Source organism: Protomyctophum bolini, assembly GCF_963924005.1.
Source record: "Protomyctophum bolini genome assembly, chromosome: 13".
Lineage (NCBI taxonomy): Eukaryota > Metazoa > Chordata > Actinopteri > Myctophiformes > Myctophidae > Protomyctophum > Protomyctophum bolini.
In genome coordinates this window covers 24,532,944-24,560,939 of record NC_137874.1, presented here as the reverse complement: position 1 = coordinate 24,560,939, position 27,996 = coordinate 24,532,944, and the positions used below count along the sequence as shown (strand labels likewise).

Here is a 27,996-nt window from a genome sequence, read left to right as displayed (position 1 = left end):
AATCCCCATATATTTTTGACCTAGCTTTGGGGAATGATATTATCCTCCTATGAACTGTGGTGGAGGAGGGGCGACGGAGAGGAAGGATCAAGAATCCAACTACGACTTTCTCCATTTTGAAAAGGAGTCCATTCATAGGGGTGTGGCAGAACAGAAGGCATACGCATGTTTTTAAGGGAACGCGGTTTTAAATAACAGTATTTTAATAACAATTCATTTCGGGTTGTAAGCGTCGCAGCTTACGAACGATTTTTTTTTAAGCTAAAATGGGAAATTGTCACACCGTTGGACCAAACGAGGCCCTTGTTGTATCAGGTAACGTTAAAAATGTTGTCTTTCGGACCGTCTGGGACTGTGTCTCGGCAGATAATCGTGCAACAAGTCTTCTCCTGCACGTTTTATTTTATTTTTTACACTGGCCTCGATTTAATCGTAAATGGGTCTAAATTGTCTATATCACTGTTTTGCACGGGTTTTTTCGACCCATCCGGGATCCCGAACAACACTGATATTTTACAGAAATGAATCCGCTGAAGCATTTCTAAAAGCATTCCTCGGGCGTATATTTGTAATAAAAAAAATGTAGTTGGTTTTATATTGGGAACAAATTATGTAGGCTACTACTTGACCATGGTTTATGTGATGGGAATAGAACGTCGACAGGATGTGCTTCAGAAAACATCAGTTGATGTTTATGTCTTGTGGTTTACTGGCTGTTAGCCTGAACTGAATGGAGAATCAGAATGTTGTGAGCAGTGAGTGATCAGTGAGCAACTGAGCACCATAGAGTATTAGAGTAGGGGTGAGCACACTACCTCGCTTTATGAACGTGTTTTGCCTTTTGGCTGTGATGCACTGGTTATATTTGAATTGCACACTTGCAATTTTCCCGTCTGTCCTGCACAGCTTTGGGTATTTTTCCATCCTCATTCTGATTAACGAAAGCTAGAATTAGAAAATGTAGCGTAGCCGTACGGTTGAGGTTTAGCTCTGCCTCCTTAATGCTATGGACCAGAGCTAGGTTGAGGTATGACAAACAATGGCTGTCAATAAATGTACAATAAATTGTAAGAGATAAAGTATGTTACAGGCAGCACTCTCACACACAGATAAATCTGTTGAAACAAAATTACCTAACTACCGGTATCCCAATTGTTGTGTGTGTCGTCGTCCCCCAGCCCATGTGATGGGCCTCCAGTCAATCTCCAGGAATCTGAATCATGCCCAGAGAGAGGGAGAGTGACTACGGATAAAAACAAATATAGCTCCACACACTTGTTAAGTGGCAGGCATACAGCTGGAAATTATTTTCTTTACTGTCGATTGATCATTGATTGATTGAAAATTGTATTAACAGTTTGTAGAATGGGTAGGGTACAGTACAGGTCAGTACATTATACAACATCTGCTAAGAGTCACACACTACTTGCAACAGAACAGTTTTAAGGTCAACGCACCAATGCAACTCCTTGCAACTGCCAGTTTGGGATAATGGTTGCAAGTAGTTTCAAGGCGAATCATTGGTGCGGTTTGGCCTTATTAAAGTGTAGTGTTTTATTATTGAAAGTACTGTAAAGTGCGGAAGAATGATATGGCTCTATCTTCATTTATTCAATGGGAGTAGGTTATTACCATCATACATTTCATAATCCCCTTCATTTTCCTTATGCATGATGTGGTCTGACATTTTTGATGAGACCAGTTTCCAAAATATGTGGTGTTGTCTTGAATAAATACTGGGGGAAAGACAACATGTCCGTCCTACAGACAGGTTATCAAATAGTGAAGGGGGTGCATACTTAGTTTAGACTAGTCATTGGTTAGACATACTGCACCCATAGTGAAGTACTAATGGTTATTCTCACATTCTTTTCAATTTGTAACTTAAGGATAATTTATACAGTATTGTAACTCAAGGGCTAATTTTATGATTTTTGTATATATACAGTACCAAGAGTCTTGTACCAGCATAAAGGGTTTAAAAACATATTTAGCATGAGGCCACCATAGCACAACATTGGCCAACAAGTCATTGGATGGGACCAACACCATGCTGTCTGTCAGTTGAATGTGGACAGCTGGGAATGTCACAACATACTTGAGAAAAGACTGGGGTGCGTGCCATAGTTGTGTCTAATTTATATTTGATCATACGACCCATGAAAACGAGTCAGTGATATTTCTGTGCTGTAGTCAGTAACTCCGTTCGCTCTCAAGAGTTAAATTAACACTGATGATACAGTGTAGTCCCAGAGAGCAAAATGGTATCAAATGGGGGTAATGCATGTCAAACAGGGGGTACTTGGTATTAAATGGTCCGCATATCTTATCAAATGGGGATCCGTTCCATTTACTGCAAGTAGGCTACTATAGTACTGCTACAGTATTTATTTACTCTTGGAGTGAGTAAAAAATATTAAGTCTTGTACTACTGTCTGTCACTGTGCATAATCATGATATCAGTACAAAATCTTTGCACAATCCACATAGAAAAGGCCTATTTTCATTCCAGCTAAAAACAAATCACTATCTGTTGCATATCGGTTATCTGTGATTGTCCCCTCTCTAAAATCAGTCGGACACTTGTGTACTGTGGTGCGCTCAGAGGCGCCCAGTGTAATACTAATTGTATACACTAGACTAGACCATCTTGAGCAGCCATATATAAATAATGCTTCTGTGTTGACGCTAGGGGTGCAAAATCCATAGTGAAACACTTCACTCATATTTCAAAGAACCAGGGTTGCGCTAGTAACTCATGGCCAGAGCTATACAGTTGTTATGGAAAACCTCAGTTCCACTCAGGGTGAAGCATCTTGTATGATTGTATCACAGCAGTTCTGGCCTGGCAGGGGTAGAAATGTAGTGCGTCACTGCCGTCAGAGATAATGAAAAGCAGTTTATAATGTGGTGGTGAAAGGTACTTTCACCATTTGAATAAACTACATTTAGAAGAGCTAGAGTGATGGTGTCTGGAACATCAAAATTTTCCTCACTACTACACATTGCTGAATCATAATAATTTTCTCAGGTGATACTGTGTACTGGTCTGTTGATTGAACTGTTTCTTCAGTTCTTTCTTCCCCGTGTTTCTTCACTAGTCCGATCCAGAAGAACACCGTTTGCTGGCCACTGCTACAGAGCTGATCATGAGATAATATATCGTCCCTTCTTCTCTGGAATCCTGCCTCAAAGCAGACTAGAGGTAGAAAATTGTCGTTCCCTGATGTCATCGCTAGGGACACATCCATCAGTATGCAGGAACTGGGGATGGCAATGAAGGACCGGGAAGTGTGGCGTGGCATTGTGAAATCCATGATCTCGACCGCGGTTGAAAAATTATTATAATGATTTAACTTCTATACAGTGATATCCCATGGCTGTATGAAACAAATTCCAGGGTTTCTATCTAACGTCTATGTATGTTGTCTTTGTTCTTCCTAAGGTGGCTGCTGTGGCTCAGATGATAAGACCTATATGGTGGGAGGCTGGGCTTGGGCCTGGTGGCTCATATCAGACATCCAGAGGTAAGGCCTTTCACTCTGGTCCCTGCTGATTCCCAACAGCTGTTCTCAAAGAGTAAACCAAAAGAAAACAAAAACACTTGTTAGTTTTGTCAATGAGAATTGAATAATGTCAGTCAATTATCCTTCGCTAAGTCCCACCCAAGCCTGTTCTTGGCCAATATCACGTTATCACGGTTACTAAGTAAGGATACTGGTCAAGCTTTCAATGCTGCCCCTTGTTACAATTTAGGCATTTTGCAGACGCTCTTAATCCAGAGCGATTTACAATAAGCAAGAACAAAAAGCATGGCAATACATCACATACATAAAAAGTAGTTATCATGAAACATGCGTAAGCTAAGAACGTAACAGTGGAATATCTATATAATGAAACTATACTATACTAAAGTGCTATGACTACATAAAATGCAATTCTAGTGCTGTCTACGTAACATGCTATAAGTCTTTATAAAATGCTATCTAAGTCTACATAAAGTTCTATCTAAGCGGCTAGGGTAAGTGTTGTTATGAGCAAACTAGTCCATTCCATGAATTATTTCGCTCCGTTGTGCAGTTTAATAGTAAATAATTTATTAGCAATAGAAATAGGCTCTCATTGGCTTCCACTGTAACGGGGAAACAGATCTCAAAGTCACTCTTTTAGCACATACGCGAACAAAACTACCGTTTATGGCATCAGGAAAACGCACGCATTTTGGTCAGAGATATACTGAAGCGGTACTGCGGTGTTACAAACTCTCGTGGGGACATCTTGCGGTTTCGTTTGTAAACAAGTCGCCACACTGTTTGAGATGCACCCAGCTGCAGCCTCGCAGAGAAGCAGTCCCAGGCATTTCTCCTAAAGTGTCTTCTAAAGTGTCTCCCTCAAACACGTCCATTGTGTTTGTGTATGTTTTTAGCGACAAGCGGACGAGATGAAATACGTTTGTTTACATCCAACGGCATTCCAATAATACACTTCAGGAGTGGGTGTACAGATTTGGACCAATCAGATCGTTTTTTACACGAAAATAAGTGATTCAGTTTCTTCTTTCTACACAAACTAGTCAAGACAACGTTGACATTTTTGATTAAAAATAAAACGAGTTTTCTTGATGTCATAAACTGTCAGAATCAGCTTTTGTTGTGTTCGCTTATGTGCTAAAAGAGTGACTTTGTTTTCCCGTTACAATTGAAGTCAATGAGAGCCTATTTCTAATATTTACTATTAAACTGCACAACGGAGTGAAATAATTCATGGAATGGACTAGTTTGCTCAGGTAAGAAAACAAACCCTCTTTCTGAGGTCCACTGTCCACACATGCTACAGCAAATATATTTATTGACACTGCTTAACCATTTTGACCAGCATTGAAAGCTTGACCAGGATCCTTACTTAGTAACCGTCGCGAACGTGGTATTGGCCAAGAACGGCCTTGGGTGGGACTTAGCGAAGGTCTAATTGATATAAGGGCACAGTGAAGGGAATTAAACTCATTTTGGGAAAATGTAAATAAACAAAATTAATAAATCATCATCATATCATAATTAACCAAATGTCTGAATGTGTGTCACTGCCGTAGCTCCTCACAGCCTGCACCAATCACTCCCACTTTTCACACAGCCATTGACCATAATAATATGGAGGTCTTAATGAAGCCCTTTTTTCAATTTGACAAATTATTGATTAATAATTAATTTATTGGTGCATTAAAATTACCCATCCACTTACATGGAAAAATGAGAACTCGCATCAAGTATTTTTCTTTCAGAAACCTTTGGAGCTACAGTCACAACACTTTGAGGGGAGGTTCATAATAATAATTAAATTACATTATTAATGTAATAAATAATTACAATTATTCAATCAGCCTCATTGTGGCGCTATAACAGCCCACTTTACATTTAGCCTTATAACTCTTGAACCGTAGGTGGTAAAATAAAATTCTCACTTTCTCTGGATTTCTTGAGTCATGACTCATAAATGTATCGGGGGGGCAATATCTCACAACGGGTAAGTTAGTATTAGTATTAATAATTAATCAATGGGGTTCAAGCCAAACTTAAACCCCCAGAACTAACAGCGGGCAACAGCCAGACGAATGTTCCGCAAGTGCATTATTTGTCTACGGGACCCGGCAACTACCGCCGATAGCAGGCGAACGGCCCATAGTCGAAAAGTGGGCGGAGGAACGTCGCCCGATATGATAAAACATTTTCATCTTTTCGCCCGATACCAGGCGATGTGTTGGCCGATGTTCGCTTGCTGTTAAAACGCACTGTAACATTGTCTGTTAACAGTAAACAAACACTACAACAGAACTTATATGTTCCCAGAAAGCTCACATGGTATTTGAAAATGTGCAAACCTCTGTTAGAAATCAGGAAACTGCTCTATTCTGTGATTAAATGAAAAGATAGTAAAAGTAAAACCTGAAGTAATGATCCTGACAATGGTTGATGAGGAGGAATATGTGAGCTTTTATTGTAAGGTTTACAGGTAAACACTTTTACTCATGTATGCTAAATCAGACTGGGGTTGTGGAATTGAGTTCAAAGTCTCACATTCTTTGTAAGAGCTGCTTGGTGGTCAAGTAACTCCAGGAAGAGATCTCTAACTCTACTTATCTTTAGGGCTTTTTCACATTTTCACCTGTTGACTAATCTAGAGAGAGCTGTCCACAGGAAAAATGTTATATGCCTGTACCTCTCAAGTCATACCAATCCCAAACACGTGACATTAATAGTAACTAGTAACAAATCACAACAGTTTAGTTCATTGTTCCTGGGAGAACCTGATAACCACAACACTGTAGCCCTTGTATATTATTTTGTGTACAGTATGTCTTGTCTAATTGTAATTTGTCTTGTTCATTTCTACTTTGCTAACCTGCTTTGCCTTGTCTGGTGTCAGTCTTTATTCTGTCTCTCTCTACCCACCCTAATGTGTGTTTGTGTGGGAACCCAAGGCCTATTAAATCCCCCTTCTTTCATGTGGTTGCTAGGAAACGCAATGGTAGAACCTAACCACATTAATCCAATAGCCTGGCATGGTTTAACCCTTTACTCCACGTGCTCTATTTAACAAAGCGGTTATCCTAGTGATTCCTGTCGTATTCATTTGATATAATCTTGTAGTGCTGCACAATTAATCAAAAATTAGATTGTAATCTAGATTCAGACGTATGTGATCTCATTTCTGAATTTGAGCAAGAATCGTGCAGTATTAGTTGGCTAGTGTCAAATTCATTTTAGTTACTCTTGTGTTTTTGCTACAAGAGAGAGGCTTTAAGAGAGGTTTAAGTCAAGTACTTTGATGTTGTTTGTTTAAAGCCACAGTAGTTGACTCCAGGAGTCCAGGTGCCACATTTTGAATGAATGTTCAGCAACTACAGAGTAAAGACAATAAATATTTTCATGAGAACAAAATTGAAATTGTGAGAATCGTGTGCTCAAGAATCGTGCAGCACTATAATCTTGCATCATTTTCTATTAGTCGTACTCCGTACATGTTCTGTGGCGTGGGAAAGTAGAAATAAAGGGTTTCGGCAATCCAGTTGACACTGATGAAGGCGTCATTCCATCATGCAAGAATTAAAAAACTAAAAACGCAATCTTGGTGTGTGCGACCCATTACTTTTATTTCTATAATGTGATTTGAACGGGTAACGCACCATAAGTCAGAGCGCGGTGGTCACAAGAAAGGTTATCTATTGTAGGAGAGTAGAAGAAATGGTCTTGCTCTTGTGTATAATGGCAGTGGTCTTTCTTCATCACATGAAGTAAAAGTCCTGTGCATTTGCTTAGCAGCAGGGACAGCAGGATCGGGAGGGGATGCATGCAGCAGGGTCTGATAGCTTGCCTTCCCACCCGTGATGCTGTAATCATGTTAATGTTAGGCTGTATGACATCATGGATCAAATATCCCTGGGAGCGAGGCGGAACAACGACTGAGTCCCATGTTGTTGTCAGACAGACTGATTGTGCATTGATTCACTGATAGTGAAACGCGTCTCTCTGTCTGAGGATGCTGGGAACTTGGGAAGGGAACTACAGTTATGTCAAGCCTTTTAGAGCCTTATTATAAAAGGGTTTACACTGGCACCAGTAGCCAATAATATAAGCACACACTATAAAAATCTCCTTGCTGCCATTATCTCAAGTGTAACTGGTGCAGAAATGCAGTAAATTCTGACTGATCTTGACTGACGATTGTTTTGGTCTTTGTCCCGATGTGTTTTAGCCTTAACAGAGACACAACTAGCTGTCTTGTTGGTTCCTGGTGTTTTACAGTAGCATCAAAGGCGGTATAGCTCAGATAAGAGAGTTCTCTTGAAAACCAGTCAAATTTGACTTGGTACGGACCGTACGGTATACCTGTAGTTAGTTAGTTAGTTACTTTGCCCTCACCCATCCCCTCCTTCCTTTGACCTTGGTTACTGACCTTTCTAACAGCTTTTGTCCAACAATGTTCTACCTCTGCTATTCTGCCTGCCCGCCTGCCTGCATAGAATGTCTCTGGAGGTTATGACCATCCTCTGTCGCTGTGAGAATATCGAAACCTCGGAGGGTGTTCCTTTGGATGTGACAGGGGTGGCTCAGGTAATGCACTGCGAGAAAGAAAAAATCCTGGCAAGGGAGTGTGGCGCTCGCACTGAACAGGGAAAAAAATGGTTGAACTAACAAGCTAACACTTGTCCATCTGGTTTTCTACCCCCCCCCTGTGTCATTTTCTCCCTCTAGCAAAAGGGAGAGAGAGTCAGCTGCAATTAACCTGGGCTTCACTGCACAGCTATTTGAGTCACTCCTTTTACTGTTGACAATTGTGTGTCTAAATGGATGCTAAGGGAACCCAGTGCAAAATTCAAAATGCAAGAACAAACCTGCATGAAGCTGTTAATCAAAATTGAGAGTGGTCATGTAAATAATACAGTATATAAATATATGCCTTTGGACCCAAAGACAATTAAACTGTTGAATAAAAGCATCCCATTTAGCCGTATTGTCACTGAACTGGAGTCGTTCTATGTCTTTTTTTCTTTTGTTTTGGGTCCATTTCAGTGCTTTGTGCTCTGGCCCCCCTTTCTTCATTTGCTTTCCCTCTGAACATGCCAATTTTTATTTTATATTTTTTCCACCTTCTTCACAGGATAACCCTTGAGATTATGACCCTGCAGCCCAAGTGTGATGATGTAGAGACAGCGGAGGGTGTAGCTATTACTGTCACAGGGGTGGCTCAGGTAAAGCACTACACTTTTTGGGAATGCCTCTCTCAGTCCCAAGGCCAGGTCAGACTCCCACTACCCTTGCCCCCTTCCCTCACCTTCCCAGAGGTGCCCAGATCGCCGCCACCCTCCTGTACCCAATGGGATCATGTTATCAGAGACTTGGTATACTGTATATGAGGGTGAATCATTCTGTTATTTAAACCTTTTTAATTGAGGTGCACCCGCCTATGTGCTGCTTTTATTTATTCTACAATGTGTGCCTGGTTTTGTCAAACCTCTCTGATATTATCATGCCATAAATTATATATGGAATAAAGCATTTCATATACCTGTGTTCTTGATTAAGACACAAAGAAACCAAGTTTATACACTTGCTGGTTCATGCAAGATGATGGAACGATTGTCCCTCATATCAAAGCATAGTCAGACCTCTGTGGTCCCTAGAGGGGCTATAACAGATCTGATGTATGTGTTTCAGTATGCGGCTCATCTTTCATTTAATTATTTTAAGTACATATCTGTTAATTTCTTCAACTATTGGCTATTAAATGTGATGATACATGGCTCACATACATACTGAATATTAAACTGTGAGTATCTACCTTTTAATAATGTGATACAAATTGGCCCTGACTTTTACAAAAACACTGCCAACATGAAAGCATTGTAATATTTGTTATGATTGATATTTCTTTTAAAACAGAGGTATTATGTAAATGTGAAATTAACCTCTGACAATCTTAATAATCTCCTGTACTTGATAACATCATTGATTAGGGCCAATATAAAGAGACAAACGGAACTTAAATGCAAAACAGAGTTTCGATTTGTCTTATGATATATCCATTATTATTTGTATTCATGGATTCCTCTATCTGTTTTACCCATGCCTGCTTGTCAGTTGCAAGCATATGCACGTCCAGCCGTCCTCTTTTCTCCTTTGTACTTTGCCATCCATGCTTACAATGAGTCCACTGTCAGGAATAGGAACACTTTTCACACTTGCCAGAGAGGATCTGATTGGACCACAGACTAACGGTGGAAGTTTCTATGGTAGCAGGATTAGAGTGTGTGTGTGTGTACACTAGCCTCCTGGTTAATTGCCAGTTTTTAAAGGCCAACTACAGTTTATCCATTTCCATTCAACACACATTAACATCATTATTCGACAACTTTGGGATACTGGTGGTTAGCGGGGGGGGGGGGGGAAGTAGAAAACATGTTTTTTTCCCCTTTGTCATTTCCTGTATTTTGTTTGCCCTTGTTCGCACTCTGAATGGGCTATATTCAAACACACCATTTTGGAAAGACCCGAGTCCTTCCTTACTTCCTTCACAGGTGTCGCTGATGATACTAATTTGTACACTCCGAGTTATGGGGGTCTTTGAAATGAGAGAGTTTGTGAACCACTGCACACTAAATGTAACGGAGCCTTAATTAGTATCATCGGTAACACCTGTGAAGGAAGTAGGGAAGCGGCCCGGAAGCTAGGAAAAGTTATTCTGTGTGCATAGAGCCCATTCAGAACCTTTTGGGGTTGGGGGGGGGCGGGGGACGCAGTGGGGGATCCCCATTGCACGTGAAAGTCTTCATTCCAGTGCTGGCCTTGCCACAGCCCCTCCCCCTCCCCTGCTGTCTGTGTGAGAGATTGCAGTGTGGTTGCCTGGCTGGCTTTCTGTGTTTTCTCTGCCATTGCCCCTGACCTCAGCAGCACTGGCTGCCCTGACCTCAGCCCTGCTATGACTGCATGTCGCTGAGGACTCCCATGTCCTGTACCACGTGTGTTGTTGCCTAAGGACCCAGCTCACTCTCTCTTTACTTTCAGCTGCAGTGGAGTACATGACACAAAACCTTCCTTCCTCTGTACAGCTTTTATTTGTATTTTATTTTTATTTCAAATGTGCATTGTGATCAATTACCTCATTATTAGATGAATCTGGACAATCCCCAGGTCATTGCCATTCATTTTCAATTTTTTTCAGTGCCAACCTTAGTGATTCCCTTTATTCTTTTATCTTATTTTTTCCCTGACTTGATGCTCTATATTTTGACAATATTGAAATGTAATTGTAGGCCTTTTTGACTCTTAAGGTCACTACACACCAGGATCAACGCGAATAAACAACATGAAAATGCTTTTGCTTGTGCTATACCTAGGAATGGGTATCGTTAGGATTTTTGTGAGTCCGGTACCGCTTATCAATCAATCAATCTCAGGGCCCAATAAACAACAGACAACATAAAACACTACATACAGAGAAGAAACACCGATTCTGGTTCTTAACGGTTCCCTATTTCTGTTCCAAAATGGTATAAAATAACTTCAATAAGAGGTCAAATGTTTATTTAACAAAAAAGCTCAATGTCAATTTAAGACATTTATATAATGAATAATGTAAAATCCTCTCCTTTATTGAGCCATTTGTGGGCACGGTGGTCGCCTCACAGCTAAAGGCCCTGGGTTCAATTCCCGCTGGGGATGCTGTGGGGGTTGCGGGCGTGTTCTCTCCTCCGTGTCAAAGGTGGGGTTGGCAAAAGGGCCTTTCTGTGTGGAGTTTGCATGTTCTCCCGTGTCCCCTAGGGTAGGTACCCTCACTAAAAACATGCAGTAATCCTGGTCTCTAGTCTAAACTACCTCCCCCCCTGGCCAGCTGGGGCGCCTGATGATGGAGGGGAAAGGAACTGGTCGGAATAACAATTTCCTTCCACATGCTACATCTGACCGGGGACACACTCCCCTGTCGGGTGAAAAGAAGCAGCTTGGACTCGTCATAGAAGCATGAGATCAGTCTGCTGCCCCCGCAGGTTGGCAGAGGAAGAATAGCGCCCAGGATTTACATTAGATAATTGACACTGGGTGAAAAATGGGTTGCAAAATTGTGGGATAAAAGTCAAATCAACCTCGTTTCACTCCATTGCCTTGTTATAATTTGAGAATAATCGCGTTCAGTGTATATGTAGGTGTGCATGTTATGTCTACTCGTAACACAAACGGCAGTTTAAATTGAGCATTATTAATCACAGGAAAATAAATGCTCCCGGTGTGTACGGACCTTTAGTGATGAACTTACTATATTAAACTACTATATTATTTTTCTTTTTTGGTTTTCTGAGCTCAATTGCACCCAAAAAACCTGAACTTTTAACATTCAGTAGATGTTCTGGGGTTTTCTGGCTCAAACAAGTGCTCTGATTTGCCTGTGGATTGTGATGCAAGACTCCACAAATCCCATATACGACAATGGGGTTTTCCAGCAGATATCACTATTAAGGCCCGTTTGCCTGTTTTCATTGCAGCTCAAAAGGCTTCCAAACCCCAGAGAAAACTCCAGACCACAGAAAATCCACTGAATGATCAAAGTTCAGGTTGTGTGGTTGTAATTGAGGTCATGAAACCTGAAATAAAAATAAATTAATGTCATGAAACCTTTAAGATTGACACTGAACATTTCCATGAAGATTACTCAAAGCATTGAGCCAACTCCCAGCTAAACAACAGTCCAGGTTTAACATTGTACAATGGCAACCTAATGGCTAGAAATGGTAGCTTAAATGTTTCCTTCTTGAGTGGAAACATCCAGAATCTGTTAAATCTATTTAAATAATGCCATAATTGCATCTTTGTAATCTCTAACAGTAGTGATGAATTGATAAAACTCATATAAAAGCACTACATTAGCCACTATATTGAGCCAACGACTCAAATTCCGTAGTAAATGTTTTGGCAAAACATTTTTTTTAAGGATGCATAATTAAAGAAAGGCAATGAGATGCAATGTTACACTGATTGTCATGAGCTGTGAGTCTTTTTTTAATCTATTCAGAAAGCAGTTCCCTCAATATGTTGTATGTACTTTTCTTTAAACTCTTTAAACCAGGCATACTTTATGTTGTACATGACTGCTTGCCCTGGTTTGAACGTGTGTTCCCTTCCCTCAACTTAAAATGGATCCTGCAGGCTGTTGCTACTAACAAAGTGTTCTTAATCAGCTTATTGTAGAAGCATAGTGCATCACAGTGCATGCTGTTTTATTTTAAATCCTTTGGACGTGATGCATTTACCAAAGGCATGATGTACCCTACATCATACAATTGTATTAGAAGTACGTACCATGCATACATTATGCAAACAAACTGGTTATTACAATTATACAGTATTGTTTTGTTGACATCAGCTGGATTGATATTGGATATTAAATTTCATTCTGAATATATGACAGAAATTATTGTCTATAAGTACCGGTAGCTTAAAATGGCTTTTTATACGAGGTACTTTACAATCTGTGTTTTAGTTACTAGAATGCGGGTTTGATGGTTAAATCATGGCACCTAATTTGTTAATGTTTGTGCCGCACATGTAAGTGAGTTGTGTGTTTGTGCTGTGCTGTATGTGTGCTGTGCTCTGACGCCTTCCGTCCACCTGGTCTCCAGGTGAAGGTGATGACGGAGGATGAGCTACTGGGCTATGCCTGTGAACAGTTCCTTGGGAAAACGGTGACGGAGATCAAGAGCGTCATCTTGCAGACCCTTGAGGGTCACCTTCGCTCCATTCTTGGTACGTAGGTAGTCTTTTCAAAGCACTGCATGATACAGTAGCATTCAAGTTTAGTTATTTTTCTGATCGTACTTGCGTACATAATGACTATCCCTTCCCAATATTTATCTTAGGCACATTGACAGTGGAGCAAATCTACCAGGACAGAGACAAGTTCGCAGGTCTGGTGCGGGAGGTGGCTTCCCCTGATGTGGGCCGCATGGGTATTGAGATTCTCAGCTTCACCATCAAGGTGGGTGACGCAGGCACATGGCGTTAACATGCATGGCAAAATGAGTGTCTCAGAGTGCTTTTTGTGTCTGCCATGTCCACTGAAATAACGTAAGTTGCAAAGTTAACTTGTGTAATTTAGATACATATTACATATATTAGATGCATGTTATGTAGACATAGCACTCTATAGTGTATTCTCATAGTACAGATACAATACAGATAATCTACTGTTAGACGGAGAGTCGGAGACGGATGTTAGGTTATTTTTATGTTTACTCTGTTTTTATTCCTTTTTACAGGTTACTTCAGACAAACGGTTAAGTCAAAACAGTTCCATTTTTGTACCCCTCCCCCCGGATGTTAGGTTCTTAGCTTGCTTAATATGCTTATGATCCCTGATGACTATTTCTATGCATTTGATGTATTACCATGTGTTGCTCTTGCTTACTGTAAATCGCTCTGGATTAAGAGTAAGTAGCCTTGCCGAGCCATGAGGCCCATAGGGCAGGAGTCTATCTCCTGTTTCTGTAGCGTGAGGCAGCTGGATGTGCAAGTACACCCCCTGGAAATGACGCTAGTATGTCGCAGGGAATTGCCCCAATCCAACCCTTGATACTGAGTGTCAAGCAGGGAGGCACTGGGTCGCATTTTTTAGAGTCTTTGGTATGACCCGACCTCCCAGTCTCAGGGTGGACACTCTAACCACAAGGTCACTGAGCTGGTTTCTGGATTAAGCGTCTGCTAAATGCCTAAATTGTGTTAACCATTCCGTGCGTCTCTTCCTCTGTGACAGGATGTGTATGATAAAGTCGAGTACCTGAGCTCTCTGGGGAAGACGCAAACGGCTGCCGTGCAGAGGGACGCAGACATCGGAGTAGCGGAATCGGAGAGAGACGCAAGCATCAGGGTGAGATATGGCTTTCGAAAGAGGCTGATGTTTGCACTCTGGTGGCAAATTGGTAAAGTACCGGCCGGCCCACCACAGCCGAATCTATGGGTTAGAATCCACTGTGATGTGTCCGGCTTGGCCGAGTGTATACTACGAACACAACTAGGGGGGGAAAGAAGTGGGTATGTTTACCTCCTCCCGGTGGGGGCTTCTCACGTGCAGTTGAGCCAGTAGGGTACAACAGCAGTGGCAAGCGGTGGGCGTAAAAAAATAATTGACTACTCTAAATCAGTGGTTCTCAATCTTTTTCATGTCAAAAATCAATGTTAGGCTAATTTAACTCTGAGAGTGTACAAATGGATCAAACATTTGTTCCATTTGTACACTCTCTAAAGTCTGAACACTCTGTTACAGACCCATAATTGTCCATTCCATTTGGTTTCTATAATCTATCATTTAGCTGGGCTGGGGACCCTCTGGAACTCCCTCAAGGACCCCTGGGGTTCCTTGGACCCCACTTTGAGAACCACTGCTCTAAATGGGGTGGTTGGCATTTAAAGACAGGCAAGGTGCTGCTGTGACTCGTCCTTGTTCCCTTTTCACGCTAAAACTTGGCTCCACCTTGCAACAGGAAGCGGAGTGCAAGAGGGAGATGATGGATGTCAAGTTCCAGGCAGACACAAAGATGGCCGATTCCAAACGCGAGCTGGAGATGCAGAAAGCCTCTTTTAATCAGGAGGTCAACACAAAGGTACAGTATAAATGACAAATATGCCCCTTTCATGATTCATGCATGTAATGATGTCCAATTTTTATGGGTCACGACTCAAGTAAAATTACCATTTTCTTTTACCTACAGTTGAAAAATATATATATTTCAAAAGATTGTTCATTAAATGTATATATTTCAAAAGAATTGTATACATTTTAAAACATCCAAACAAACTAATGTTAAGAAATTCCATAAATAAAAATAATAATAAATAAGAAGTAGTGAAAATAACCGATCTACAAGCTCGTAGATCGGCTATTTCACCAGTTTGTGTCCCAGGGAAAACGTCTAATCTCTCTTTTTGGTCACAGGCTAAAAGGTGTGACTAAAAAGTGAACCACCGCTGTACAGTACTACTACTGACTCCCATTTGCCTCCTCGATGGCATTGTGTTGTTTTCCCCAGAAAGCGGAGGCCCAGCTAGCGTACGAGCTTCAGGCGGCCAAGGAGCAGCAGAAGATCCGTCTAGAGGAGATCGAGATCGAGGTGGTGCAGAGGAAGAAACAGATCACCATCGAGGACAAGGAGATCCAGCGTACGGAGAAGGAGCTCATCGCCACTGTCAAAAGGCCCGCCGAGGCAGAGGCCTACAAGATGCAGCAACTGGCAGAGGGGCAGAAGTGAGTGGAAAACACAGGGCCCTTTTACTTTAAGAACAGTGGTTTTCAACCCTTTTCATATCAAAGCCTGTTATTTATTTGGCATTTGAGCCACAGAACCACCATTTGATGACATTATGCCTCTCACACCCCAAAAAGATTATATTTTGTTGTCGTTGGATACTAATTTGTCCACGATTCCATGATGTACTAGTGCTGTGGTATCATTAGGAGAGGCACAGGCAACAGGCAAATGTTGATCAAAATAACAATTCTTCTACATTCTCTAATTGTGTAGACTTCTTGTAAATTAACTGATGTTTAACAATAATTGAACTCTTGAGAGATATTTTCCCCTTAATATATCAAAATGTAGCAACTTTTAGCTTGTTTGCCTAACGGTAATCTACCTAAAACCGGCAGAAATCTGTGCGTGATATCAGCATTTGCAAGATATCAGCAGTTATCAGTCACTCCCCTCACCCAGGGCAGATGCATAAATGCTGGGTGTGTGATATAAATCAAATAATTTCAAATAATTTCATGCAATATAGTGTAATGAACAGTATGAAACTGTTGTTGCCTCTCTAGGCAACCACAAACCGATTATGGAAGGATATGTTATTTTCCAAAGTGTACAGGGAACTGTTATTGAGAAGTACATGAAGGTGTAAAATTAAGATATTTAATATTCAATTACATTGTCGTTGTTTAACTGTGTAGTTACGTTTTCCACGTTTGTCATGTCTCCCAGATGTGACTCATCCAAGTGCCATTTGAAGTGAGGACACTCACTAGATCACTAGGTCTAATAATTCTCCGTCCTAACCCTTCCACTAGGGTCAAGAAGGTGCTGTTGGCCCAAGCGGAGGCCGAGAAGATCAGGGCCATCGGCGAGGCCGAGGCCGGTTCCATCGAAGTCATAGGGAAGGCAGAGGCCGAGAAGATGAGGCTAAAAGCTGATGCCTACCAGCAGTACGGAGCGGCAGCTAAGACGGCCTTAGTCCTGGAGGCTCTGCCCAAGGTACCCCCACCATACATCCAAGCACCATCTCTCCCTATTAGCAACCAACATAATAATGTTTTGATTTGCCAATCACAAGTCAAGTGCCTGCCGGGAGCATTTAGAGTAGTTGTAGTTGTAATGACAAAGCCGCAGCACAAACATGACAGTTTTTCAGCCGTTTGCTCATCTGGATTCTGCAGTCACAAAAAATGTAAAAAGTTTAAATTGACCTGAACGTGGGGCAAGGTGGTACTGTCGGTAGTGCTGTTGCCTGACAGCTAGAAGGTCCTGTGTTCGATTCATAGACTGTAAAAAATATGGACAAAGCGGTCCGCGGGTCTAACATGAACGTAAAATGAAGCCAGTCAGTCCTTGAATTGTACATCGCCATCTTTCTAGATCCGTTTGGGCCCAGCTGGCCATTGGCTGGCCCAGACAACGAGGCGGGATTTCCCCCCTTCTTCTCCGTTGGTTTTTATTTTGACTCGAGTGGGTGGGGAATCCCGATCATAGACTGTAACGGTAGCCACGCCTCTCAGAACATACGCGACTTTATGGTCATTTGTTTTTTAAATGGGACCATCATTTTACAAAAAGAATATTATGACATTAGAAATTAGACTTTAAACTAGTGACTGGAAGCAGAAAGTATTCATGACCATGTTTATTAAGGTAATACAGTCTAGGTGAATTTGGGCCCAAATACATGGACTTCTTTTGGGATATGGGGTTTTTTGGGCCCAATGACAGCGCCACAACAGGCCATTATATGAACTTTCAGGAAATCCCGATTTCCTTAGTAGCTTCACAAAATATCTGCCCCCCTGGTTCGATTCCAGTTGGGTGGGTGCGTTCTCTCCTCCACATCATCGGTGCCCATACCCGAGGTGGGGTTGTCGAAAAGGGTCTTTCTGTGTGGAGAGCCACCCCGCGTCTGAAACGGTCGAGAAATAACAGAGTTACCATGTGGTGGTCCCCAAGGGGTCCCTCTACTGTACTGTACACCTGAAGTCATTTTGACGTGCAGTCTCTCTCTCTCTCTGCACACATTATTCAAGTGAAATGTGTGGGTATAGCCTACAGCAGTGTTTCTCAACCTAACGTGCTGCGTTAACCAGAAAAATAAATATCGGGGTCTCACTGCACAGAGCCTCTGGGTCTGCAGCGGCCAGGAGGCGGTGTGTGTGTGTGTGTGTGTGTGTGCGCGCGCCCGCAATTACCTTCTTCCCATAGTGCGCTGCAACGTAACCAGGATGAGCGGCCCGTTAGGGCCGCGAAATTCTATTATATATACAGTTAATATGTATGTGTGTGTTAGGCTGCACAACAGTGACACTTGGTTTTGAAAACCAACCAAATGCTATTTCTGTGCTCGGACACAAGTAGCCAGCCAGCCAGGCACACACAAAGCTACTTAAGGAAGTGGTTGCACCACTTAAAAATGACCTGAACGTGCCTGAACAAGTGCAGTAAATGTAGTCCTTCTAAAAGTTATTGTCAAGTCCTGAGCTTGTAGATCTGCTATTTCCGGTGTGAAACATGGCACGCAACCAAGCAAAAACCAGACATTAGGTACAGCTGTATTAGGAAATGAAAGCCCAACATACATCAACAGATATGTGATCAGTTGTCCTCAAAGTGGTGAAAAGTATAAAGAAAAATTATGTTTGTTTTATAACAGATTGCTGCCAAGGTGGCTGCGCCCTTGGCCAGGACCGGTGAGATCGTCATCTTGAGTGGTGATGGAGGCCGTGTGACTGGGGAGGTGAACCGCCTATTGGCTGAGCTGCCCGTGTCCGTTAATGCCCTCACCGGGGTGGATCTCACTAAGGTAAGATGGGCAAGGTGGTAGCTGTGGTTTTAGTTTTTGTTATCATTTCTTCAGACCTCAGCTGTATAAGATGCCAAGATTCTTATTTGTCATTTATAAATGCCATTTTTTTACGGGCGCGTGTGTTTGTTCCAACGTACTAACTGTCCGACAGACATTAGTCCAACATCCTACCCAAAACCCTAACCTAATCCTAACCGCACACGGACACCATGAGTGGTTTCTTATCCCGCCACAAGTTAGTTTTAACCCGCAGCACATGTCGGGAGCCACAGGGATTTGTAACCCGCAGCACGGGTTAGTTTTAACCCGCAGCACATGTCGGGAGCCACAGGGATTTGTAACCCACAGCACGGGTTAGTTTTAACCCGCAGCGCATGTCGGGAGTGACGATCTTGTCTGACTAATGACTGTATAGGACTGTTGGTATGTCTAACGTATGCACCCCATTTTTAACTGTTGTTTTTTATATACAAATTAAATACCACTTACAAGGTCAAGGTAAACTTTATTGTCCACAAGGGAAATTTGTCTTGGGCTTTCACCCCAGCTACAGCCACACATAAAACATCAATGACAACAAAAATACATTACAGAGGAAGACACAACATTACACAATTGCACACATTATGTGAATAATCTAGCCTCACGTAGTTACCGCTGTTTCAGAGCCTCGTTCAGCATCTTAGTTGATGCTGATACAAATGATTTATTAAATCTGATGTACTTCCACTTTGGTTCTTTGTATCTTCTCCCAGAGGGCAGAAGTACAAACTCGCCATTTTAAACATGGGTAACATCACTGACAATTTTTTGAGCCTGTTTTAATGTAGCCTGCTCATAAATAGACTGAAGAGAGGGGAGTTGTCTTACCCCTATGATCTTAAGTTCCCTGCAGTCTGCACCAATCTTAACAATTTGGACCTCAGTTGCACTGAGAGATTACCGAACCAAACTGTGATGCCAAACCTGACCAGGCTTTCCAAGACTGCTCGATAGAACACTAACATAAATCTTTGGTCAACACCGTGAACCCTGAGACGTCGGAGGAAGTGCAGTCTTTGCTGTAGTTTACTACAGAGACTGTCAACATGTGTATTCCAAGTCATTGAGTTGTCAATACAGATCCCCAAGTATTTATATGAGGAGACCTGTGAGATGGTCGAGTCATGGATGACCACAGGCCTGTGGTCACCAATACTCTTGGGGTCAAACACCATCTCCTGTGTCTTCTTAACATTAAGAATAAGGTGGTTGTCGTCACACCACTTTACAAAGTTCTGTACCTTCTGTAAAAGTAGTCAGCTAAATCCCTATCCTTATCCAGAAGGGCTAAGATGGCAGTATCATCCGAAAATGTAATGATGTAATTGTTCGGGTTGCTATTTCTACACTCATTAGTGTACAGGGTAAAAAGGACAGGTGAGCTAACGCAGCCCTGGGGTGCTCCAGTACTCATGGTTCTGCGCTCTGACATAGTGCCATTCACACTGACCCTTTGTGTGCGTTTAGTTAGGAATGAGTGGTACCATCTAATAATAAGCGGATGGACATTTAGGTCCCTCAACCGTTTTATTAATAGATGTGGCTGTATTGTGTTAAATGCTGAGCTGAAATCTACAAGAAGAAGGCGTGCATAGGCTTTGTTATTGTCCAAGTGTTTAAAAAGAAAATGGTCCAAGGTCAAGACTGCGTCCTCTATTACAATTACTTAACACAATATACTGCCTTTCCAGAGCCAGAACACATGATCCCTCTATTATCAGAGGAATGTTGGAGTTCATTGTTTCCATGATCCCAATCCACACTCCTCCTCTGTTCCCTCAGATACCTCTACTGCAGCAGATGATGTCCCATCAAAGCCAAATGGCCGTCTGATCTTGGCCCGAAGTTCATAGCTCTAAAATAGTCTTGTATACATCTGCCACAAGCATGACAAGAAAATGGTCCTCTGGCTTCTAACCCCTTACACCTCTTTAACTGCCTTTGACTAGGACAACATTTGACACACCATCCCCCAGACTGTTTTTATACTCTAAATTCAGGAGAATTTTCATTTCTTACAAGTCCCGGGTGCCTTATGTCTGGAGGAGTCTATATGTATTTTCGACTATTTCTTTTTTTGTTTAACACATTGCTTCTTTCCACTCTTCACCTGATCGGTCAGTGATAAATTGTGGAATTCTGTCATTCATTGTTGCAATACCAAACTCTCCTGATCTTACCCCGCTGACCAGAGTCGGGGGTCAGTTCGCATCAGATGGTCTCAGTTTGAAACATTGTAAAACGGATGCAGGACAGAATCCAAAATCATTAGCGAGAAAGTAGACCACGCACTGACTTCTATTTATGAAAAGATTACAAATATTAGCTTATATAAAATGTAATGTTTCACTCACTATGCTCCTCGTCAGACTTGGTACATTTGAAACATAACCATTAGGCTCAAATACATTTCTAGTTTCTACACTTTGAGGAGCAGAGTACAGTGCGTGGGACTTAGTTTTTGGTGAGAGATGTTTACACAGGTTCGTAAATTGGCTTAAGGCTAAAAGATTAATTGCAACACGGCTCACAATAAACTAAGTATGGTGTAGAAACCCCATTTTTGCTGTATATATGTTCACTTTAGTTTTAGAGCTGTTATATTGGCTGGATATTATACATAATTGAAAGGCAGAGCTTGTTGAAGCGTGTGATGCATTTTTAAAACTAGTATTAATGACATAAATTAGGCTTAAGACTCACAACAAGGTCTTCACTTGGACTTTTTAACCACTCAAGTGCCCAAACCCTCAGGACAATGGTTTGATTTGTTTTAATTTATCACAACAAGTCGCTACCTACGGAGACCGTTTGAATAAGTTGTCCTGATGCAATACCTGCCAGTATCTTCAACATTATTGTGAGCTATGGACACACGTATGACGAAACGCATCTAGAAATCTAGAAAACACATAACAAAGCCATATATTCTAAAGATTAGCCTTAGCAGCCATCCAGCACATTCTGGATTACCTCATATATAACAGCTTTAATACATTTTATTTGTCATCCTTCACTGACGTGTGATGCTATGTTTTATTCCGTCAGTCACCATTATTATTCCAGATTTATAAGGCCAATCTTTTAAGTACTCATTCTAATCATTTGCGTCCATCTAGTTTGAGAATATATTGTGATTATCTCTGCTGCTATATTTTCCATTTAAGTGAAGTTCAGCAACTTCAATCTAATTACCCTACAATCAGATGAGTAATATTTGTGCTAAGTTGCCTATCCAATATGCTTTATGTGGCGTGTAATTGAATATGGCATAACCTTTTGCTTCTATTGTGTTTTATTTTACAAAAACTTTGTATGGCAAGTAAATTAAGTAATCTAACCACTATTCAGATGTTACTTTTTTATGACTGAAGGAATTTTCTCATTGTGCTCTTTTGGTTGTTTTTATGCAAGCATAACACAATTCTGGTGGTCTGACTAAGTCTTTCCATCTTGTTGAAGTATTGTAAACAAATCAAAGGAAATAGTCAGAACTTATGCCTGATTTTGCGTCGTGCGGCGTGTTATGAGTCTTGCAGAATGTCAACACTGTGATATTTCAAGGAGTATCTAAAACTATTACCTTTTGTTTTAATAATACTCTTTTATGTTTTGAAATGGATAATTAGTGTATAAAGTACACGGTGCCCTTCTTATGGCCAGAATGTAATTTCAGAAAACTCCCTTTGCGTAATTGATCCATCCAATCTGCTGACCAATCCATTATATCACATGTTGGATTGATTACCGGTAAGCCTGAGGGAAGCACTGATGACACATCCTGTTGCGTAACTGGGACAAAGGCACTGTGTGCCTCATGACTAATTGTTCATTTCAGCACATGGAATGTGTGAAACTGTTACACTCAACGCATCACTTTCTGTAGTGTGCGTGTGGTATTTTATTTTATTTTTTATTCCTACTTTTGTTATTGTGGTGCCATTTTGTAAATGTTAAAACGGGAACACAGATTTTAGTTGTACAGGAGATGTTCTATATTCTAAGTAGTTTCAGGTATGTTCTAAATATATTGAGAAAAAATAATTACCACAGAGCTTGTTTTCATTCATTATTTTTGGCCATTGCGTTTTGTGCCAAAGAATCATTTTTGTGATTTGGATTGTCCTGTCAAGAGTAGAGGCAGCTTTGTGTTCCTGTAACTGGCATTTGAGAGTGTAATGTAGTAAGACCAAATGTTGTAGACATATGCCTTAACTCATATCTGTAACTGAACCACAGAAAAAATCTCTTATAATCTCATAAAATATGTTGTCAACTTGTCTGTCAATCATTTTGCATTGGTCACTATAAATTGTGAAAACTAACACACTAACACAGCATGGCATTTTCAGTGTTCCTGTCTTTCTGTGATCAAGACTTTGTTACAGTATGTGTTGCCCTGTAATAAATGTTACACCACAACATGTACGGCTAATGTACTTTATCTTTATTGATTAGGTTGTTTAAGGATGTATGAAGGCATTCCAAATTTTATTTTAAGTTAATATTTGTGTAATTGGCCATATTGAAACTACCGGTATCCAAATACTCGTCTACATTAACCATCTAGCCCACCGGACCAGAATTTCTGGTGTTGGCCCTGATTATTATATTTATTTTGTAATTATTATTGTAGAACAATACAAGGAAACGTATTACAGTATGCATATTTTAGGAGCCAACAGGTAGTTTTATTTTCCCATTATGTCGAGGCATGCTCTGCATAGCAAAGTATGGGGCTGTGTGGCAACACTGACATCTGCTGGACATTCTACTAGTTCACTGGGATTTCATTTCATACAAATGGTTTTCTAAAAGTTCATAAAAGTAAATTTTAGACTGAATGTTGCAAGCAAGCATTCCACCATAAACAAAATACTTAAGTTACTTATATTTTCCATTCTGAATCAACTAAACGGAACACTGAACCTGTGTTTCTCAAATTTGAAAGCACTATAGGCCTATTTCTAAAACTATGAAACATTTCAAAGATTCCTTTTCCACCATATATGAACCTATAGGCTAGAATGGGGCTGCTAGGTTTCAGTATGTAATAATGAGTTGCATTTTTATAGCGCTTTTCCAAGTGCTCAAAGCGCTTTACAATGGTTCATTCATACATTGGGTCATGTAGGACTAGTAGCATGCCAAAGTTTGTGCTATTGCCATAGAGAATGCATTGGGTGTTTAAGTTAAATAACTCAGAAACTACAAAACATTTCAAAGTAAAAAGTTCCAGCATGTGTCTCCACTGGAGACACATGCTTCATGTTTGCCTGAAAAGGAATCTTTGAAATGTTTCATAGTTTTAGTGCTTTTTAAATTTGAGAATTTTACAATGGGGCTCTATGGCAGACATTAAATATAGGCTAGAATGGGGTTGGTAGGTTTAAGTATGTAGGACTAGTAGCATGCCAAAGTTTGTACTATTGCCATAGAGAATGCATTTGGCGTTTAAGTAACTCAGAAACTTCAAAACATTTCAAAGTAAAACGTTCAAGCATGTGCAGTGCCGGTTCTAGGCCTTTTGAGGCCCCAGGCAACATATTATACTGAGGCCCCCCCCCTCCTGCTTTGCCACGCCGGGGGGGGGGGGGGGGTCCAGAAAAAAATGTAAATTTGCCATGAAAATGCTTCAATCTGGTGCACTGAGTTGCAAATTGTGGAAATTGCGGAAATTGAAAATTGCCTTTCTATGCAAATATCTACCTAAAAACAATCTTTTGAAATTAAGTGAAACTAATTCACTTTACTTTACTATAATTACTAGGTTGACCACTGACATATCTGATCGGAGTCTTTAAAGTTGGCAGGCCTTTGCTACAGATATATTATAGTTGCGAACGCAGTGATTGCGAACGCAGTGAGCACTTACTATGAGACCTAGCAGATCATGTCTGTCTGTCTGTCCTGCTGTTACTGTATATGTGGACCTGGCCCCTTTTGTGCCCATATATGGAGCTGAGTGATGTATATGTGGACCTGGCCCCTTTTGTGCACATATATGGAGCTGAGTGATTGCTGATGCAACACACTCCATATTTGGACGTATAGCGGGACAGACACACACACAGACAGACATGATCTGCTAGGTCTCATAGTAAGTGCTCACTGCGTTCGCAACTATTATGCAGTGGTGTAAATGTAATGACATGATTTCCAAATTAAAATAACACTGGCAAATTAATCATGAAATGTGTCTGTCACCTTGTATTTGAAGTAGAACACATTATTGGTAGTATAATTTTATTAAGTAATATAAGCATACAATTTCATAAAGCACACAGTGTCAATTATCAGTTAAAATAACTGGGTCAGTTTAATTGACTCAGCCAATACAGCTTTAAATACATCGTATTTTATTATTTTGTTGTCAAAACTCACCAACATTTTACAGTAATTCCAAAGATATTCAAAATATGTATCACACAACAATTTGTGAACATGTATGACAGCAAAGCACATACTGAATGATAATCACTGCTGCTGAATGTGTTCACCAAGATATTGGTCAAACCAGTCATTAGATTTGCAAGCAGGAAAAACAGTAACTGATTTCGGTTGACAGCTTGAAAAATGCAAAGTGCATCCATGTTGCTTTTCTTTTTGTCAGAAGATGATTTGTCTTTCTTGTGTGGATTCCATGAGGATGGCACAAAGTAACAACCCGATATGCATTTAACATAAAGTAAAATTATATCAGCCATGCCAAGGCAGGATATAAAAAACAAGCACTGGGCAATTGTCCAAAGGCAGAAAGGTAAATTTGCCATTCGACGAGACACTGGCTCAACAAATGTCTGACACAGGTACAAAGCAGAATATAGTACACAACTTCCTAACAAGAATGTACCCATTACTTTGACCCACTCTTTCACTTGTGTTCTTGGTTGCATAACATAGAGACCAATTTGAACTCCCGCCATGTAGATGGCAATATACCCTGCAATGGAGAAAATGCCTTCCTTGTTGGCATGAAGAAAGTCTTTGGTCCGGTCACCGTTATTGATAATGAAAGATTTCAAACCTGATGTCTCGAGAGAAAACTGATAAAAACCACTGAACAAAAGGGCAAACAACCATGACTTGTTGGCTGGGAATAGAGCTAAGAGCACAGAGGCCATGACTCTGACTATAGCTAGGGTAAAAAAGAAATTCCAATGAACACCATATTCTGTTACATGCTCATGGTAGTCAGTCATTTTTACACTGACTAGCCTTCCCATCCCAAGGACAACCAAGGGCCAGACGGACAATAGCTGCTTACTGACATGATGAATTTTGGATCCACGTATATTCTTCTGTCGTGCCTCAGGACAAACTAAAGCATTTGCCAAGATATAAGCTCCAACACCGAAGTCCATGACCCCAGTTCCATAGGTTTCAGTTTTAGCATATCTCCTTGGAAACACATTAAAATCCACAGCTAGAATGCTTATAGACGTTTTCACATTTACAAGCACTCGGAAAATAGTCACAAAAGGAACCTGGTTGCTCTGAACATGACTGTGAAGAAAGCTTTTCATGGCACTCTGTGGATGAACAGTGGGAAGACTGCTGGTGCGGTAGATGTAGAAAAGCACACCCACTGAAACAAATGCTAGGCCCATGATGACCTGATGAAGAACGTCACTTAGGATAGTGCATGACAGAACGAGGGGTAATATGATAACAGAGAAGTCTAGAAGGAGATGAGAAATCCATGGAAATGGTAATGCGAGAGATCCTTTGCCGTGATGACACAGAATTAACAGCAGTCCTCTCATGAGAAGGCACAGGGGGGCAAGAAATGTGCCAAGTGCCACTTCCTCAAGGCTGGTCCCATTGAGGTTGCTGACAAACGCTACCTTCAGTTCCCGCTGAGACATAGCCTGCAAACAAACATCACAGTTTGTTAGGATATGTGGCACGCATCAAAAATACATGCTGGCACATCACTTAACACCCATATTGTTCTGATGCCAGGATGACTGAGGTCAGACTAAGGATATCATTATAGCTCATATTCATGCTAGTTGTAGAGCACAAAGTCAGTATTGATGGAAGTTGGAGAGCCATGGAGTGTTGTGATGTCAGAACAGGCCAGCTCCATATATGGACCCCGGGCAGGGGCCCTGTCCAGAGCCCGGGCAGGGGCCCTGTCCAGAGCCCGGGCAGAGGCCCTTTGTGACAGTTCTGGACAACCGTGGTTCTGACGACTCAACACTGGGCACTGCACTCCCTGTGGGGGTGTGGAACGTGTCCAATTTGAAGTCGGTGGGGAGGACAGTTCTTGAGTTATGTGGATTACAGCCGTACACACAGACAGAGTCATGGTATCCTATATCTATAGCAGTGTTTCCCAAACTTTTTCATGTCAAGTACCCCCAAATTGACACTAATTAGCCCGCGGACCCCCATTTGAAAAAGATATGCCAGGGAAGAATAAGAATAAGAGAAAAAGTGATTCTCAACCATTTTAATATCAAGGACCCCCAATTTGACATGCATTAGTCTACGGACCCCCCCATTTAATGGCATTTCTATCTCTGGGACCCCAAATGTATATTGTAAAATCGGGTCCATTTGGTTCCATGTTTCAATAAATATGAATATGTCATGTTAAACCATGGCTAATAATATATGTAGACACGCGTAGGCGCGATATCACGTCATCACCCCGGGCATTTCCGCATTTTAATAGCAAAATAAAATTTACTTTCCTTGATTTAGCAAAAAATAAAGATATTTTTTCCACATGCACGATCGACGATCTCCTCACATTCAGAATGAGATTAATTTAGGTTAAAACGTGCAATTCTTGGCAGAACAAGTTAGAAGATAAATACATTTACAGCTGTACAACATTGGCATTTACACCTCACAAATCAAGAGTGAATACGCAACAGCACAATTTAGTGTAATAATAATATTTAGTGTTGGCATCCTCAAGCAAATACGCCACATGATGTAAGGTTAGTGGGCTCAGTGGGCTGGCTAGAATGTCAACATTGTTAAATACTTACTGCAGTCGATTCATTTTTGTCGTTGTCGTAGCCTTGCATGGTTAAGCCAGCATGAGAGTTCCGCATTCCCCGAGTATGGTTCTTCAGCGGGTTGGTGACGTAGAGAGTGACAGAGGGTGCGCTGTGACTGGCCAGTCGCTGTGGTTGACAGCCTAAACCTAACTCTAAACCTAACCTCGGTAAAACTATACGACTAACGGTTACTAACCCTAACCATAATAACCTTAACCTCAGTAAAACTATACCTAAACCTAATCTCGTCACCTCAGTGAGTAAATTCAGTCAAACTAAACGCAGTGGCTGCCCGTTTCCAATAACCCGGAGACGGTTCAAATCAACTCTTCTCT

At 41.1% G+C, this 27,996-nt stretch overlaps 2 protein-coding genes across 2 annotated transcripts; one reads left to right on the top strand and one right to left on the bottom strand.

Moving 5' to 3' along the window:
• The first annotated feature begins 116 nt into the window (after positions 1-116).
• On the top strand, positions 117-23,068 carry LOC308327465 (flotillin-2a). Its single transcript, XM_080780974.1, has 11 exons — positions 117-315; positions 3,446-3,527; positions 8,656-8,746; positions 13,166-13,289; positions 13,403-13,521; positions 14,296-14,409; positions 15,023-15,142; positions 15,569-15,783; positions 16,603-16,786; positions 18,450-18,599; positions 20,427-23,068. Exons 1-11 carry the CDS (start codon positions 267-269, stop codon positions 20,475-20,477), a joined length of 1,299 nt encoding a protein of 432 aa, XP_080637100.1. The 5' UTR covers positions 117-266; the 3' UTR covers positions 20,478-23,068.
• Positions 23,069-24,873: 1,805 nt separating this feature from the next.
• pigw (phosphatidylinositol glycan anchor biosynthesis, class W) lies at positions 24,874-27,948 on the bottom strand. The gene is made up of 2 exons (XM_080779702.1): positions 27,650-27,948; positions 24,874-26,515 (listed from the first exon to the last, which is right to left on the bottom strand). The coding sequence occupies exons 1-2, from the start codon at positions 27,713-27,715 to the stop codon at positions 25,025-25,027; spliced, it is 1,557 nt and encodes a 518-aa protein (XP_080635828.1). The 5' UTR covers positions 27,716-27,948; the 3' UTR covers positions 24,874-25,024.
• Positions 27,949-27,996: the final 48 nt, after the last annotated feature.